Source organism: Phodopus roborovskii, unplaced genomic scaffold (assembly GCF_943737965.1).
Source record: "Phodopus roborovskii unplaced genomic scaffold, PHOROB, whole genome shotgun sequence".
Lineage (NCBI taxonomy): Eukaryota > Metazoa > Chordata > Mammalia > Rodentia > Cricetidae > Phodopus > Phodopus roborovskii.
The window spans coordinates 11,592,192-11,611,378 of record NW_026126588.1 but is presented as its reverse complement, the minus strand read 5'-3'; the positions used below and the strand labels follow the sequence as shown (position 1 = coordinate 11,611,378).

Here is a 19,187-nt window from a genome sequence, read left to right as displayed (position 1 = left end):
TCTAGACAAACCCACTCCTGGATTGATATTCTTATTTATTGTAATCAACCTGTATTCTTCAGGTAATCCACTCTATAATGTGATGACATAGGAACTGTTTAAACTGTTCAAGTCTAGTCCTCTGGAAACCATCTCTGACTTGGCTGCCTTACAGACACCATCTCTCTATTTTCTTCATTAGATCAAAGGGTGGTTTTCTTTTAAAGCCAAAACTACAGTGGGTGTTGTGCTCACTACATATTCCCCTTGAAAAAAATACACTCTCCATCTCGAAATGCTCCTCTCATCTACAAAGCATGGAGAAAACACAAGGATGACTTGAGTGGATGGACAGACAGTGTCCTAAAAATGTGGATGAAGTGCGGAGGCGATAAAAAGAAGTGGAAAGAAGTCAGTGAGCATTGGATAGATGTCAGGCCAGCAAAACCAGGTGGGCCTGGTAAGAATGGAAAACTAGAACACATGCGATAGAAAGTTCAGACACAGGTGGACTCAAAGGGGACAAAAAAAAAAAAAAAAAAAAACCACTGTGGAAGCAGAGGTACCACAGAGCCCTGAAACTCTTTGATCGCTAAAAACTAGAACAGAACACAGCCATTCTCCATTCACCAGAAAAGAAAGGATTAAGAACACCTGAAAAGGACCTTGAATTCATCATCCCCACCTTGCATTATGAGAGCACACCCCAGCCTTTGCGGTACAGGAGTGGCTTTGATGCACTGGCTAGATCTCTACCTTATTGTGGTTCAGTGTGAGCTCAGCCCCAAACTGCTGTTACTAGGTAACCATTCCACAGCTGTGTTCACAAGGGGAGCTGTCTTTTTTTTTTTTTAAGCAATTTGATAGAAATGAAGAGAAATGAAAAATTTTGAAAAATATCAAATAGAGAAATACCTCAAATAAAGAACAGTAATTGGTTTCAAGGAGAGGTCGCTTATTTTATGGGGTGAGCTAAATCCACGGGGGAAAAATGATAGCCTGGGTGTTAGCTGCATGGAAATAAATGGACTTTATTACTTAATAACTGGGAGATGCACATCGAATGTTACTTAAAGTGGTGTGGATGTAAAAACAATATGGGGCTTCAGTGTGGCGTGCCTTTTTAAAGAAATACCTAAGAGGAAATGGAAAAAGAAAACAGGCAGAGAATATCTAGAAAAGATCAAGAGTAAAGAGAGTGATTTAAGAAAGTGTGGTGGACAGCGCAGGCCTGCCATTCACAGGACATGCAGCTTTTCTCAAAAGAGTTTCATTTGAAACATTATATATCAACGATGAACTCTTCCCGTTACTTAATTGTAAATAAAACCACTCTGCTATATGAAACTGATACAAATTAGCCAAAATAATAAATAAATAAATAATGGCTCTGAAAAAAGAGAAAGGCCAGGGTCCAAAATGAAAATATTTAAACATTCTGTAGTCTACAAACTGACTTTCAAAATAAACTTTCTAAGAAAGAGTAACTGTGTTTTTGCACCAAACACTAGACACATGACCACACACATGCCCCCCCCCCAAAGCATTATTGCTGAGGATACTGTAAGTGGCTCCCATGGTTTTTCCTTAGGATAGTCACGCCACCAAGCGTTGTGTGTCTTCATCCTTCACCGTCAACTGCACCTCATCCTCTATCACCTTCTGAAGTCAGCTTTGCCAGGGGCCCGCCCTCCCAGATGTCGTATCAAGACTAAGCCAATGTAACTTCCTTGCACTGCCTGAGTTCAGATATGTATCTTCCCTCATCGTATCATAATTGCATCTCTACTTACCTGCTTCTCTGAAGAAATAATACATGTAAGCCTGTTCTTCTAACTGTCCTCGGAGCTTGCAGATGCCTTGCATGGGAAGAGCAGGAAAGCCTGACTCCTGACACTAGCAAAGGACAGACTTGTGACTGTGGCCACAGTTGTATGGTCCCCTTTTAAGGCAGAGCAGCTGACACGGTCTCGGGATCCTACCTTTCCTGTTCTGTATTCCCTTGTCTTTGTCTCGTTGGACCAGAAGCACTTGCAGCATTGTGCCAGTACTGTGAGCACCAGCTACAAATAATAACACAGCTAGAACAGTACATCCCCACTTTACCTAAGACAGTACTCCCCCATGCCCATGGGTTCCATGTCATGAATGCCACCAAAACTATTTGGAGGGAAATGCCTCTATACTTAATAATTACACGAGGTTTCCTTGTCACTGTAAATCTTTACAAAATATGCATTGGATTTGGTATTATAAAAACATATAAACACATGAAACATAAACTACTGGAGGTAAAATCACTTTTATAGTATCATAGACAGCTCACTTTTTCTCCTTTGTCTCCAACTGTTCCCGTGATGCCTCTCAGACCTTGAGCTCCCTGGAAAAGCAAGGAGGGGTGGTAAATTATTTCAGTCAAGGCACACACTTTTTTTGCAGATGCTGATCCAGGAAAAGCATGTCACCATAATGAAAGGAGACACTAAGAGATGGTGACAGCATACATAGGCCAACATCTCTAGTTTAGAAAGAAAAATTCAGATAAAATTCTCATGCTTTAACACCCTTTGGTAAAATTCTAAAGATGTCTACAACTCTATGCAAATTGAATTGACGCAATGATTGATGACGGCCAAAAAAAAAAAAAAAAAAAGTAAATACAAGCAACTGTGACAGTGTTTTTCCCAGTTTTTTCTTTTAACTCACAGGCAGAACTGCACTCCCATTTCCACCGCTTTGGGGTGTGTTAGGGGGTAACACGGTTTTAACTCTTAAATTGATTGCTGCCTACAAATCCGTGCGACCAAAGGAAGGCAATGCCCGCCGAACCTATAAAAGTGTATTAACAGGAACAGAGCTAGACTGTCCATCAACCACTCCACCAGTATTTATTATTCTATCCCTATGATAAAGGGTGTTCTGAACTCCAACGTGACTCAGTAAGAAGTTACAGGTGCAGGAGTAAACAAGCCTAAACATGAGTGTGGAGAGGTCTTCAGGCTCTCTTTTAGTACTGAAATGTTGCTTGTCTCACGGCAAAGGATTCTTCCATAAAGCACCTGGTAAAGGGTGGGCATGGATGCTCCCTGGGGCACAGCTGTGAATGCGTGCACCACTGGAGGTCAACTACTTTTGACACCTGCTGACTTTCTGCATTGGTTTAAGATAACCATGCTTCCAGGTGGCTACTGCCTTCATCTTTCACACTTGGAACAAACGGACAGTTCCAGGACCAGCCTTCATCTACATAGTTCAGTCACAATTTCTCTGCATGTTAGTCAGAATTCTGAAGTATAGTATGAGCCAAGCTGTATTAACAACTTGGGTTTTTCAAGTGAAATGTGGCCATATCAGATTAAGCACTCTAACTTAAGCTTGTTTACTGGCTATGTGGATAATTCCTGTACAAAAGGAAGAAAGGAAGGAAGGAAGGAAGGAAGGAAGGAAGGAAGGAAGGAAGGAAGATCTAAAAAGTCGTGATCAGGAACTCCATAAATAACCCTTTAAAAGGAATACTCCTTTTACAAATACATAATAGAAATTTTCCTTTTATACATATATGCATTGCTTTATAAAGGTGCTATATTAAGAGGTAAAAATCTGTGAATTCTCCAGAAACATTTGGACATACCTCCTCCCAAACACCAGGCCAGCAAATTTTGAGGGCAATTCCCATTGCATCCCTTGAGCTACCCAACATAACTCCATAATCTTTGAGAATGGCTTTTTCTTGAAAATATATAAACCCAAACATAATTTTCATTAGATCCAAAAAGCAAACTACACTATCTGACACTGTTCCCCAGGAAATAAGAGTCTATCTCCTTAATGCCTCCTAGCAAAGGCTCAGGGAAGGCAAGCTTCTGAAGAAAATATTTAGACTCTTCCACAAAGTTCTTGAAGGTCTCATGTGCCCCAGAAGAAACCATCTTTTAGATGCTCATAACCATTACTTTTAGCCTTGAACTCTAAGTAAACATTGATCATCACAGCCTCTCTAACCCCTTTTAAAGACTAGTCCTGGGGGCTGAGTGATGGCTCAGAAATTAAGAGCACTGAGTTCCTGTGCAGAGGACCTGGCTCCGGTTCTCAGCACCACACATGGCAGCTCACAACTGTCTATTTCTTGAGTTCTAAGGCATCTTCTGGCATCTGTAAGCATTGTATACATGTGGTGCAATACATATGTGCATGCAAAATACTCCTACATATAAAATAAATAAAATCTTTAAAAAAATAAAAAAAAAAAAGACTAATCTGGAGGGGACAAGCAATGCAGGAAAGGGAACTTGAGTTGTCTTCTCTGGCTTTTTTGGTAGCAGTCATTTACATCAGCTATACTTCAGCAAGCTTCAGGTGTTCAAGGAATCTTCAACAGTTGTTATTTCTGTAATTCAGACTAGGACAAAGAGTAAAAATTGCGCCTCCATATAGTACAAATTAACTAATTCCAATCTAACAAACATCTTAAATGTGAAGTATGTTTACGTCCAGCTGTCTTACAGAACACCCACGCCATTGAGAAACTGCAGTAAGAGACATGGTTATTGAGCCACTAAGAGCATCCTAATTTGTGATCACTTTCTGGAATGAACTACAGTAATCCCACAGGTTATAAACCCTCTGTGTTCAAGGTATACAAGATGTCCTCTTCTGTAACACCAGAGCACTGCAGAATTTGAAAAGTATCATCCCCTTATGCTCAACACTTGCCTTCAGGTTATGAAGTCTTGGAGGCAGGCTACATACAATTTTACCTAGAACTTTTCTCTTAAAAAATTCTTGAAAGTACAATGTGAACTCTTATATATTTACTTATCCTATGTAAATATTAAAAAATACTTTACTGGGGGTCCTTGAGCTCCAACTTCTCCCAATTCTCCCTGGTCACCTTCTTCACCCTAAAAAGCAGCAGAGAAAAATCAAGAGTAAATATTAACTAGCAAATGAATAGGCCAGGTCTTGCTCAGTCCTCTGGTTAGTACTATTGTGTCCTTTTAGATTATATAGGTAGTCCATGTTAATTGCATGGTATTCAGGCCATGCAGATAAGTACACAGGGAGTCACCCATCAAGACTTAGAAGCTGTTCTTTTGAGGTTTCCTAAAGAGAAGTAGGAAGAGAAGGAGGGAGGGAGAATTAGGTTGCAAGTGTTACTAGGAAAATACAGCTACATTGTGAAACCTTCTACTTTAAGATATTTTGTTATACTTTACATTTTGCTTTATCATAATGTGATGCACAAAGATAATGTACTCAGATCAATTCTTTTATGCGTTATACCTATGGTATCACTAACAGAAAGGCCATGGTCACCACTAAGAACATGAGCATTCATTTATATTTCCTTTGAGTTGTTCCATCGTTACAGTTTATGCAAAAAATACTTATTAATAATTTAATTTTGGTGAAAACATATCTCTGTTGTGATCAGATACTTACTTTAGTATCATGTATTGACTAAACAAATGCTTTCAATGTAGTGTGGAAAATGTGAGCTGGAGTGCTCTGATCCTATTTTGATGACCTGGTATGTGACATCACTGTCACCAAAGCTTTTACTTACTGAATTTTTATACTACATTTTCATCGCCAGTAGTAAGAATCTCCCTATATGTTTTATTTATAGGCACTCTTCTTTCTTATATTTGCCTAAATGTTGACTCTTCCAGATGAACTTGATTCAATGGTCAGAAATGGACAGATGGTGTCCTGGGTAAGAATGCTTGCTGTGCTAACATGAGAACCCCAGAGCCTACACGAAAAAAGCTGCTTATGGCTTGCACACGTTCCTATCACCCAAGTGCTATGGATGGGGAAGGGCAGGGACAGGAGACTCTGATGCTTGTGACTGCTCGCTTAGGTCCAGGTTCCCTGAGAGAGCTTGCCTCAAGAGAATAAGTGGAGACTGATGAAACAGGACACCCAATATGCTTGACTGACCTCACTTATTCACACTGGTGTGTGTGCCTATGAATATGAACACAATACACACATGCACACTGCACACACATAACACACACATGCACATCACCCACACACACAGAATGTACACACAGATAACACACACACACACACACAACTTAAACACAGAATCCTTGGGAGTATTGTCACAAAAACACCTTTACTTAGTAAACTCTTTTTCTGTTGTTTTGTTTTGTTTTTTTATAATGAGTAAAGTTATGCCATTTTCTTCATATTAGGCTTGAGTACAGCTGAAATTTGTTCAAAGTAATCTGCCTTTGGGTTTCGTTATCATTGGGTCCTTCTTGCATATTATCTAATTGTTATTTGGACTTTTTGCTATTTTATAAAGTCTATTGTACTTTAACATGTTAGAATACTCTATAAAGAAGCCTGCTCCCTGGACTGTGGATATAGTCCTGAGGCAGACACTGGTCAAGCATGCCAAAGCCCTGAGTTCAAATCTCCAGCATCATAGAAGAAAAAGAAAGAGAAAGGTCTGACTCTATAAGTTGAGAAAATTCTAAATATACCACTTTAAATTTCAGTGTGAAGTTATTCACCCTGTGAGGTTAATTGTGAGGTTGTTTATGAGTAAATTTCCTTAATTATATTACATATTAAAATTAATTCTGTTATTCAATATTTATATATGTATTTTATTGGCTCATTTTCTTGCTTATACTTTTGTGTTACATTCATATGTGTTAGATTGATAGATGCTATTTATATAAAGATAATTGTAATACATTATAATTTCCATAGGTTATTTATTATATTTACAGATGGTTTTCACACACACTAAAAACCAAGTACACCCAGAAAATTTAATGGTAGTATTAATAGATAACATTTAGCCACTTAATACCAAACAACTAGAGTTATGTTTCAATGAACTACATTTAAAGTTGTTGCATTTATTTAATCAGAGGAGTCACACATATACCACATCCATGTGCTAGTAGGAGAGAATAACTTCATGGGATTTGGTTCTCTCCTACCAGCACATAATCTTGGGGATCAAACTAAGGAAGACTTGATGGCAAGAACGTTTACACACTGAGCCATCTCACAAACCCTGGAACTTAATTTTTAAGTTACTCTCTTTAGTGTCATAATTAATTTCAAGTTGTACTCCACTAAAACTTATGATTGACAGTGGAAAGAGACAGTTCCAAGTTAAAAGCTGCTGAATTAGCTGGATAATTATTACGTGAAAAAGATTTATTTTTATTTTATGTGTATGGGTGTTTTGTGTGTGTGTGTGTCTGTGTGTGTATGTGTGTCAGTGTCTGTGTGTCGTGTCTGTGTGTTTATGCATGTGTGTGTTTGTGTGGTGTCTGTGTGTGTGTCAGTGTCTGTGTGTCGTGTCTGTGTGTGTGTGTGTGTGTGTGTGTGTGTGTGTTTGTGTGGTGTCTGCAGAGGCCAGAAGAAAGTGGCAGATCCCCAGGAACTGTATTGAACTGCCATGTGGATGCTGAGAACTGAACCAGGGTCCTCTCAGCAACAGCCTCAAGTGTTCTTAACTGCTGAGCCATCTCTCCAGCACCTCATAGATATGATTAAACCCTGCTTGCTTTTTCTACAGAGCGATCAAAGCCATGCACAAACAACAATGACTGATAGCCCTCTGCAAATTTTCTTATCAGCCAGTGGCATATTTCTCATAGATTTCCCATAAAACTTGGAGAAATAAATTTGAATTAAACATTTCTCCTGCAGACAAAAAGTGCATGCCCAATCAATACTCACAAGCTTGAAATGACAAGTTTAGGAGACCATAGTTATTATCTATCATTTTACTGGAGAAATTTTGAATGGATATTGACTGAATGGCAGTTTAATGGCTCCAGGACCATAGTTTTATCATTATGATTTCACTAGTTATTCTTGTATTCATCAAGTTTTTAAATCTTTATTAGTTAACTTGAAGGATACATTCAAAGCCAGACTGTGGGCCTGCGTGCCAAATGCAGATAGACCTCCAGGCCCCTCTGCCAAGAGTTCAGACTCAGTTCTTCCATGATTCAATCATCAGTGGCCTGTACTGCCATCCCACCTTCTTATGCCAATATTGAAAGTCACCACTCAAAGTTTAGGTTTGCACAAAAATATCTAATGAACTCAGGGAATCACCGTGGACATTTACCCAATTGACTAACATGCAAAAAAAAAAAAAAAAGCAAGTTTCCCACTCGAAGACCAAAAACAAATTTAGGTTCCATATAGCTAGTTAATCTGTGTGCACCAAAGATAGTTAGTTTGATGGGCATGAGGGAGAAATGCACTGATTAACCGCTCCAAGTCCCACGGGATAAGGGGTGATTCCCGGAAGGAAAGAGGTCAACAGCTCAGGGTGAAATGGATGAAAGCATTCGAACAATTGGAAGTCTACTCTTTGCTTTCCTACACATACTTCAAAAATATCTCTCAGGGTAATTTAATGTTCTTGCTTGCCTGGTTTAATGGCTAGCTAGTCTTCTCGTGTAGTAATAGATCATGTTCAATTTAGTCAATCCCCTGTGACTGAGCGTTACTTTTGTTCACTTTTGAACATCAGAACTTTGACTAAACCATGGCACATAGCAGGTAGTTGATAAATATTGGTTGGATTTTGAAAATTACAAAATTTAAAATTCAGGGGAGGAATAAGCATGCAGAGAAACAGGCATTCACCTTTTCTATTTTATTCAAGTTTGACATCAGAAACCCAGCTGTTTCATTCCAGATAAATAGAATACCCTAACTATCCACAGCCTTCCTAATTAATGACTGAAAATAATTTGCAAATTGTAATAGGGCACAGAAAATTGGCCTATTTATCCTGATTATACAAGTGAGGTTATTCAACAGACTGATTTGGGCTGAGGAGGAGTTCAAGGATGTTAATACTCAAAGATATTTTACTCAAAAAATAAATTGCCTCTCCTGCTCATTACTGCTGAAGAAAAAGGCTAGCATTTACTATAACCTAGCAATTATATGAACAGACACAATCAACAAAGTCTAGCAGTCCTACACTAATAAGAGTGGTATGGCTTGTAAAATATTATAAAATTCACTAAGAGGAAAGAGTCGACTATGCAGGAAGTAAAATTATTAGATACTTACAAATGAAGAACTGGCAACAAAGTTGCCTCGTTTTAAGTACCTGTTAGCCTTTTTTGGAAGGTGTGTCAACCCCAATGTGATATAGAGTCTATATTTCCGTCCCGATAACATGTTAATGACATGTCATCACCAACTTCCACTATTTTAAACCCAAGTTATGGGGGAATGAGATGAGAAATAGACAAATTAGTTCAGGTCTTGAGAAGAGGACTTCTAAGCCAATTATCTACTAAATCCTGCATGTCCTACTTTCAGGACACTTGCACAACTTTATAACTATGGGAAGGTAGAACAATTAAAGACATAATGTGTGGCTATCATCAGCTTTGATTTTTTTAAAATCTAAATATGATATATTTGAGACGGGAAGAAAATGCACTCCATACAGAGGAAAATATGAAACTTCTGATTCTTCCCTTGTCATTTCAATAACTGAACAGCTTAAAATACCGTACTTAGAATACATTTGGCATTTACTTGCCAAAGAAATAAAATACCACACTTCACTGTTCCTTATAATAGTGAAAAATTATTATGGCCCTTAACCACATTTGACCCACCTAATGCTCATTTCCCTTACCTTGTGTCCTTGTCTTCCTGGTTCACCAATTTCTCCTTTTGCCCCTTTATGACCCTAACAAACATAAAAAAAAAAAAAATAGAAAAATACAAATAAATGAAGTTGCATTGGTCTTGACACCAAAAGTGGCCAGAAGGCTCATAAAACTGTTCTGCTTTCCTGAATCTGTGCTAAAATAATACAACAAAAGATTATGTCACAAAGCACAACACTGCCTTGGGAGCTGTAACAAAAGCATGTACATTCCGTGACTCATTTATATAACAAGCATCGGCTTTAATTGATAGGAAAACACTCCTCTAGACTACCAACTACTCTGCTACCCAGGCACTGGAACCCGCCTTCTCGTCCAGTTTCCCCAGCTTCCCCACCAAGGTTAGGCTGAGAGAGGTCAGTCTGCTCCAGCACAAGTAACTTAACCAGCTCAGAAACTGAGCCAGCTATCACTTGCTCTCTGGTGACCGCTTGCTGTAGAATCTCATCTTCCGCCTCTCTGGTCAACTCCTTCCTGGAGAGAGGAAGAGCTGGCATGAGAGTAGATGTCTCCGATGCACAGCCCCTTCCTTCCACAGTGGGAAGTACAAAAAGGGAGGAGCAAAGGGTGAAAATAAAAGCTCCACCATGGCAGGGGGCAGGGACTTCGGTGCCGATCTCACATGGGCTGCGAGCGGTAACACCCGACCAACTGTGAGACAAAGTTCCCAAATCAGGTCTGCTAGAACTTTTACCTCTCCTCTCTCTCTCTCTCTCCCTCCCTCCCTCCCTCCCTCCCTCCCTCCCTCCCTCCCTCCCTCTCTCTCTCTCTCTCTCTCTCTCTCTCTCTCTCTTCCTCTCTCATATTTTGGAAAATAGGACTCCTCCCATATAGGCCTAAATCTTCCACACTCAGAGAACTCACCAAATTGCTCTTAGAGAAAACCTTTTGGGAAACCCGTGCTCTCTCCTCAGGGCCTTCCAGATCATAGCAGGGCAGGAAGGGTATGGAATTTCTCAAAATCACAATATACTCAGAGACTAGAGGGGAAAGCAATTTATCCCCAGTATATTCAGGTTTGTGTTTTTCCCCACAATAGGCATTTTGAAGTATCATGATGGAAGAGAGGGAGAAAAACAACCTTCAGGAAAATCTATTCTGAAGTTTACCCAATCATCATCATCATTATTGTTATTGCTATTATCATTTTATTATTTTTACCAGAGCATTCTCAAATTCTCATCTACACAGTCTCCCTCCACATCCCTATCACTGTCTTCGCCCATAGAAGGCAAACATCGAGCCCTTGCTTTCCTGTCCATGTTTCCTGGCCCAGCGCATGCTGCAAGCATTTCCTTCCTGAACTACATTCTATAACAAAGCACGTATATCTAGTAGGGGCCCATCAGGAGTACTAGTCAGAATTTCTGGGCTGGATTTGTACCACAGACAGAAAGAGCAAAGGTAGACTTGACTAATCCATCCAAGTCCCGCGCTTAAATATTCCCCTCTTCCTCCACATACCATACTTTTGGAGATAAAATAATGGAATTATTCTTACCCTCATGCCTGGTATGCCTGGATATCCAGAGCGACCTGGTGGGCAGGAATTGGGGCACTGACAAAGAGAAGGGGGAGAGATAAACTAGAGCAACCATATTGTGAGAATTTGGAACTTTTTTCCAAGTTCAGATATAGAACCCCAAAGCAATTATATTCATCAGATAACTCTGAATATCCCTTTCATTTGTTTTTCTTTTAAATAGAGAAAAATATGGAGAATCCAACAGATATCCTGCCATGTGCACACCTTCCACATGTTAAGACAGTATCATGTATCATTGAATTCAGATCTAATAAAAGAAATGAAGTTCTTAAATCAGTGGAGTATAGCATGACCTTGTCTGGTCTCTTCCTTCCCCATTGAAATAGCCCCATTCTGACGACATGGCCTTTCACCACAGGGCCAGAGTTACATCAGTGACCTTTACCACTGTCATTTGACTGCCCAGAGCATCTCCCAAAATTGGGGTACTCCAGTAGAAAGAAACCACGCCTCAGGCATAAAGCCACAGGCTGAAGAAGAAACAAAGATCCTTCTCCTGTGGGGAAAACAATCATATAGCCTGAGAATACATGAGCAGACAGTCCACATGGCTCTGTGGTCTCAGTCAAAGTAAAACATGGAAGTCTAGCACATTCCAGTCAGATCATTTTAAAGACAACATGGTCTGAAGACCACATGGTCTTTAAGTGAAAACTACCGTGTTGCACACATGTATAGAGCATCATGATTAAACTCATTTCTTTATATTAGCATATGCTAATAAGAAAGAATTAAAAACCATATTGTATTCAAAGGAAATATCTTACCAATGGGTCTCCATCATGAAATCCAATTGTTCCCTGAAGTAAGTAAATACAAAAGTTAAGAATAAAAATAGTATGAATAATAGAATCTTCAAAATATAGTATATATTTTGTAATATATAATGAGTGAAAAAATACAAGAAGAGTTTTATTTTATGAAACACAAGGAAAAATAGAAACATGTATGTTAATATTTGAGGACTTATTGATGCATGATACCTTCAAAGGTCCCTAGACTACACTTGGTCATCTCATTGGGGAAATTAAATGACTGCCAATATCAACTCTGGTACATGGATGAAAACGTAGAGTACCATATACTTAAACTACTTTTGTAATTTCCACTCTGAAAAACTTAGCTAGAACCAATTTGTTTGGAAATGCCTCCTCTGCATAGCAATGTTTTAAGCTCTTAAGAAATCACAACTATCAAAAGGCTGCAAACAAGACTTCTGTGGGAAACCATCTTTTCATTATTGTGGTTCCTCTACTTTCCTGGTTCTAAAATGAACCAGTCTCTGAGAAGATAAAAAAAAAAAAAAAAAAGGAAAGGAAAGAAAAGAAAAGGAAAAGAGGAGGAAAACACAGTAGCTATTTTGGACATGCAGAACAATGGCTTGTTTAATAAACATTTCCACATCTGTTTCTGAGATTTCTTCGGTTCCTACTCTCCGATACAAAGGAAATTTAAGCTGGAAATTACTCACACTGGGTCCTGGGGGTCCAGGTGGGCCAGGTGGTCCTCTTTTCCCAGGGTCACCCTAGGTCATTTCAAAATAGAGACACAGTAGTTACACAAGATTCAGAACACCGTACATAAAACCAAGGAAGCATGGGAGAATGGTATTACTAGAATGTCTAGCAGAACTCAGGCATAGACCAACCACCAAAACCTAATTAGACATCCAACACCAGGAAAATAAGAAATTCTGTTCTTACCAAGATGGAAAACATAGGGTGGGGCATAAAGCCAGTTATCAATAGGGTGATTACTCCACCCACTTGAGACACAAGCCAGAAATCTGTTGTATTGACCCAGTTGGTTTACAAACCAGAGTAGCCAGTATTACTAGTGTCATCCAGATGATTAAAGCAAAAGAAAACATGGATCCAACCCAAATTTGAAAGTAGAGAATCTATCTATGCAAATCTATGTCTTATTTCTGCTCTCCCCTGGTCTGATCTGTCACTGAACTCTTGCAACGGACAGTGAAGCAAAGGTAGCTAAAATAATAATCCATTCAGATGACAGTGTGATAAAATTACTTTGAACATCCTGTTTTTCTATTTCTCATTCTTAATATTCTATATTAAATGTCAGAAGCATCAAAATAATTTTAAATACACAATCATTTGTGTTATGCCTTCATTTGTAACATATATATTCGTAACTTTGCAAACAGGAAACCCATGTACAGAGCAAGAAAGATACATGCCATCTGACTCCTTCCCTCAATGAGATTATAATTTCCTACCTTCTCATAATATTAATGCTTCAACAATTTTCAAGGTTTTTAGAATATCACATTAGCACTTTTTATCAACAATTTTCTCAATCAATTGCAGTTTCTTTCTATACGTTAGAATTAATTTCTGGTTATAATTTATTGCTTCTATTATAAATATGCATGGTGATAACTGAGTGCTATTGCTTAATTTCATATGTATAGTTTAACACAAAAACCACTGGATTAAAGTTCTAGGTGAGAGTCTAATAATGATATGATACTCTCTAATAGGACACTGAACGTGCAAGTTAGGAAGAAACGCTTAGCTGGCGTAAACTTCTCCTTTCAAGTCATCAAATGTCAGTTAGAAGGCACCATGGTACTCACACTAGGTCCTACACGGCCAAGTTCTCCAGGAAGTCCTGTGGTTCCAGGAGGACCCTGAAGTCACAAATCAAAGAGACAAATTGATTTATAAAAATGTTTACAGTCGATCATAAAAGCTACCAAAGATGATAAAGAACAGACTTAGAATTACCCATCTTTACTCATTCTGGCTTGCAGTAAGACAGTAATTCATTTAACAAACCTTTAATTATTTCACAGGGAATAGAAATTCCCAAAATTGGACATTTTCCTAATTGGTATTTTTGTTTTGCAGAACAGTGAATGCTGTCGTTAGGAGCAATGTAGCATCATACAGAAATGTCTGTAAGTCCCACTGGTTTAAATGGTAGGTATAGGGTCAGGTCATGTCTTTAGAAATAGAATATTCTCTAGAATATGTTTTAAAAAATTAAATAATGAAGTGATACGTACAGGGGGTCCTGGAATGCCACGGCCCTAAAAGATCAAAATAAAAACATTGAAGGTTTGTGTTTTAAATATTACATAAACATAGTCACAGACGTGGCTTAGTTCACAAGAGGCTGAAACTCCTAACACTGTGTAAATAGAAAAGTGATGGTCACTGGAAAGAAAACCTGGATGGCAGAAGCAATGTCACTGTGCCTCAGATGAAGCCAGAAGTTTGTTTCTGTCCCTGAGACTTCCTTTGATTCCATGCCAACCAGAACGGTGTTGCTAGGATTTTTAAAAGAAAGTCAGTAAAGAAGCTATTTATGCTCGTCCTCAGTCACAGAAGAAACTGTTTATGCTCGCTCTCTCACATTAGTAAAGAAGGTAGTTATGTTTGCCCTTGCCCACAGAGAGGCCATCACAACCAGAGGGTTTAGAGACTTTCATCATTTGTATAAGAAGTCTGTATTAAAGACAACACAGCTTTATGCGTTGTAATAAGTGATATTTACACATTCCCATAAACAGGCTGTAGGCACAGACAGGCAGAGGAGTAAAACTTTTTTTCCAGAAATATATTCCCTTTTGGACTGGAGAGATCGCTCCATGGTTAAGAGTGCTACTGCTTTTACCGGGAACCCAAGCCCCTGCTCCCAGCGTGGACACCAGGCAGCTCATGTCACCTTCAATCCCAAAGCCAGGAAATCCAGTGCCTTCTGGCTTCCAAAGGACTTGCATGTACATGGTACATCTAAACTCAGGCAGGCTCACACACATGCATAAGTAAAAAAATAAATCTTTAAAGTGGATGGATTCCACTTTTAACAGGTATGACTCTATTTCCACGCACTAACTCTAGTAGGTGCTTAAACTGAATTGATAACCCTCCTGAAGTAATTGATAATGGGATCTTCGTGGAATGTGCTATTTGGTTGTAAAGATCTTCATTTTACCTCCCTTTCATCTGTCCTTCATATCCCTTTATTCACACCAGACCATACACGATCACAGGCTGAAGCCACAACTTACTTATCCTCCCCATCCCAATTCCCAATATACAACACACTCCAGCAAGCAAGGAAACAGGGACAACTGGAGATGACCATGGTGGGCAAATTAAGTCCGCCTCGGAAAGACAAACAATATACACGATAAGTTATAGGAGATTAAAATATGCACGATAATGTAGTAGTTATGTGAAATGACGTCCGTACACTTGATATAAAAGTAGAAGTGGAACCCACAGGGAACCAAGGTGACCGACAAAAAGAGAAGGGTTGATAAAAGGAAGCAGAGAAAGCAGGTCAGATGGGGAGAGGACACAGACTGATGACAGTAGCAAAGAGGACAAAGAGCAAGCAAAAGAGCGCATAGAACCTAGTCCTTCTGCACACAGCGATAACTAACGCTGTGCTTTTCTGGTGAGCGAGGCAGGGACGAGGCGGGTGAGAGCTCATCAGCTGAGATCTTATCAGATATACAGCTGTGAGGGGCATGATGCATTGCTGAGACTTAAATTAGACCACGCTGGAGCCTTGCTATTATTGCTCAATGTTGCCCAGCATCGAGGCAGAAACACCAGCTGCAGCTAGGCCTTGTGGTTCACACCTCAGAAGGGTCACTGTGAGATTAAACCCATCCCGGGCTACATGGTAACCTCCAGGCCAGCCTGGGCAATAGAGTAAGACTCTTTCTGCCTCAAAATAAAATCACATTAAGAAATCCCACGTGACACATCACGTGTACTTATCCCATGCCTTCCAACTTTTCTACTCACAATAGGTACACTTACTATATCATATGGCTCATATGCCCTTCATTGTGTGTGTTACATGGAAAACAGCATTACGTTTTTCTTCACACTGGAGGAATTTTACCTAAAGATAGATTCTCTGTTTTGTTGCCTTATCACTAGTAATACTTACTGGAAATCCACGAGACCCAGGCACACCAGGTTCTCCCTAAAAAAAAATAAAAACAACTTCACTACACTCATCTCTTTGTAGCATGAATATGGACATATGCAAATTGAATAGATACCAAAAATCATTAATCCAGCCCACATGATGTTCAGTGTTTCAGGTGATTTGCAATTGTTCTCTTGAGTTACTTTGTTGGCATTTGAGAATATTATATAATTAACACCAAACAGCTAACTTACTTTTTGTCCCCTTGGTCCAACGGAGCCAGGGGACCCATCAGGTCCGGTTAATCCCTAATGAAGGAAGAAAATGATGTCAGCACTTTCAGAATAGCCCTAGAAGAACCACTGGGCAGAAAGCTTCTTTTTACTAATTATTTGTAGGTCGGTTAACACATGGGTAATGCAAGTGTTTATTAAGTGACACCTCCCAATATATCCTTATTTAAAACATTTAATTAACATGGGATCTGCTTTTGGCTTCTCATCCCATATAAATATCCCATAAAATCTGTATTATCAATTTTGAAAAATATTCATTGGGAAAGAGGCCTACTGAAACTTATGAAAAACTCTGTCTAAAACAGATGGTCAAAATTCACGTCATAAATAACAAATGGATGCTTTAAGGTGATTCATATAAAACGTGTGGCCACTCATTTTTACATGTTTAATTTTAATTGTGTGTGTGAGAGAGACAGAGAGAGAGTGTGTGTGTGTGAGAGAGAGAGTGTGTGTGTGTGTGTGTGTGAGAGAGAGAGAGAGAGAGAGAGAGAGAGAGAGAGAGAGAGAAAGAGAGAGAGCAGGTCCTTGAGGAGGCCAGAGGACATCAGTCACTGTGGATCTAGGAGCACCTGGGATTGGGTGATTGTGCGCTGTCCAACATGACTGCTGGGAACCGACTCCAGTCATCGGCAGAAAAAGTGAGCTTTAACTGCTCAGCCATCTCGCCAGCCCTGACATGTTTACATCTTTTTCTTATCAAGTCCTCTAGCAATCCCATTAGGTGAACCAAAGAAATTAGAAGGAATAAAATATAAAACGCTAGTTACTGGAAATTTATGAACAACAACAAAATTAAACATACACAGTTTTTAAGAGTTCAGTATTCATTTTTTTCCTAGCCAAATTACAAGACTATGAAACATGAACAAGAGCTGTGATATTATTAATTCCTGAATGCTAATACTGATAAACTGTTGATATGCTCCACATATCCAGGAGTTCTTTCCTGGTGTATGTTTTATACATACATTTTTCAAAACTATGGGACACGTTTAGTGGATCCTGTAAGCCCCACTTCACATATATACCTTCAAAGACAAACCCTGGCCAGTTTTCATACACAAAGTCAACTTCTTCATTTTGTGACCGGCATAATTGAAACCGCAGAGGATTATAACTCTAAGGATTCAGGCATTATGCTGGCCTGCCCCTGTCACCTGACAGAATGCACTCAGGCAGTACCCTAGTCAGCCCAGGGTTCCACGACTACTAATTTGCACCAGGTGCAAAGGACCCCTTTAAAAGACAGAACTCTGCCCACTTAAGCTCTTTCTTTCTAGCTCTCCTCTCTCTCTCTCTCTCTCTCTCTCTCTCTCTCTCTCTCTCTCTCTCTCTCTCTCTCTCTCTCTCTGCTCTTTTACAGCTCCCTCCCCACTCTCTTCCCCTGTCTTGAGTGTTTGTCCCCCACCTTGGTCACCCTCACCTGCCATGGAATCTGCCATGGTTCCCCCCATGCAAGGTCCCCTTCAAGCTTTAACAGTAACTACAATATACATAATATATCGAAGCATAATCAAGTAAGTGTTAGATAACGTGGGGGCTGTTCTGGGGGATTTATAATCCCTTTCATAGGATCTTAGCAATTATGTCTATTGCTGGAAAGTTCTTCGAATTAAGTTGAAAGGGGATTTGATGTTGGGTGTTGCAGTGAAGTCTGTTATGAAATATTTGCATAGATCTCCAGGTTCATGACTGCAATGTCAGCTCCCAGGAGGCTGAGGTGAGAGAGTTGCTAGTTCAAAGCCAGTCTGGGCTACATTCAATTTGCTTGACTACTATACAGCAAGACCATGTCTCGGTAAAAAAAAAAAAAAAAAAAAAAAAAAAAAAAAAAAAAAAAAGAGAGGAGAAGATGAGAGACAGGAAAAGAGGGAGAGGAGAGAGTAAAAGAGAGGGGAGGAAAGGAGACAAAGGGAAAAAGAGGAGAAAAGACTCCATACTCAATTGGAGTCCTAGCACATAGCCCATGGCACCTAACACACTCAATACATGATGAACGAACATGTTAAATTTAGGTTCACCTTTTGTGTAGAAGGGTCCTTCTTTGATTATTTGGTGCAGACCCTAATCCTACCTGCTACTGTGTGTTTGTGCATGTTGCTTAACTGAACAGCATTAAGCTGTGCTATTCCTCATTCAGAAAGGTTCCTATAAACAAATCAAATCCGGGTATTAACCACAGAATGACTCTTCTTTGCCTCCTCAGACTTCTTCAGTGCCTAACCATTCTTATGGACACTGACCTACACCAGTTATGAAACATCTCTTAGGGATGTAGGCTATTGTCCATTCAAAAGGAAAAGAGCATTTGACATCATGCCTGTATGGCATCACATAATTTAACTACAATCCCTACAGGTGATTTCGCTTCTCCTCCCTGTCTCACATGATTCTTGTAAGAATAAAATACTGTTTACAGAGCGTTCTGAGCGTTCTGCTACGAACGGCACCTGCAATACTCTCTCTATTGATTATTATCCACAAGGCTAACATAGTTGTCCCTCGGGTGCAAGCTTATAAGCAGGCTCTGGCATCTCTATTCTATATAATGACAAAAGAAAGAAAAAAAAAAGACTCAGCTTCGATGGATGGGGAGAGCAACTGGAAATACATGAACATACACAGCATGAACAATTTTCAAAATCCAATTTGCAATAAAATTCTCCAGATCTAATTTCAAAGAAATTATGGAGGAAAATCTCTCCAATGGCAGAGAGAATTGCCTTCATATGGGTGCTTATGCAGACAGAGCTCCAT

General features: G+C 39.4%; 1 protein-coding gene across 1 annotated transcript in view; it reads right to left on the bottom strand.

The window, feature by feature from the left end:
* Window positions 1-19,187, bottom strand: part of Col9a1 (collagen type IX alpha 1 chain) — a 60,480-nt gene that overhangs the window by 35,999 nt on the left and 5,294 nt on the right. The window contains exons 5-14 of the mRNA XM_051204506.1: window positions 16,386-16,439; window positions 16,150-16,185; window positions 14,246-14,269; window positions 13,814-13,867; window positions 12,686-12,739; window positions 11,982-12,014; window positions 11,170-11,226; window positions 9,635-9,688; window positions 4,827-4,880; window positions 2,306-2,359 (exon numbers count right to left, since the gene is read on the bottom strand). Of these exons, the coding sequence (XP_051060463.1) occupies window positions 2,306-2,359; window positions 4,827-4,880; window positions 9,635-9,688; window positions 11,170-11,226; window positions 11,982-12,014; window positions 12,686-12,739; window positions 13,814-13,867; window positions 14,246-14,269; window positions 16,150-16,185; window positions 16,386-16,439 (474 nt within the window). The remainder of the gene's footprint in view (window positions 1-2,305; window positions 2,360-4,826; window positions 4,881-9,634; window positions 9,689-11,169; window positions 11,227-11,981; window positions 12,015-12,685; window positions 12,740-13,813; window positions 13,868-14,245; window positions 14,270-16,149; window positions 16,186-16,385; window positions 16,440-19,187) is intronic.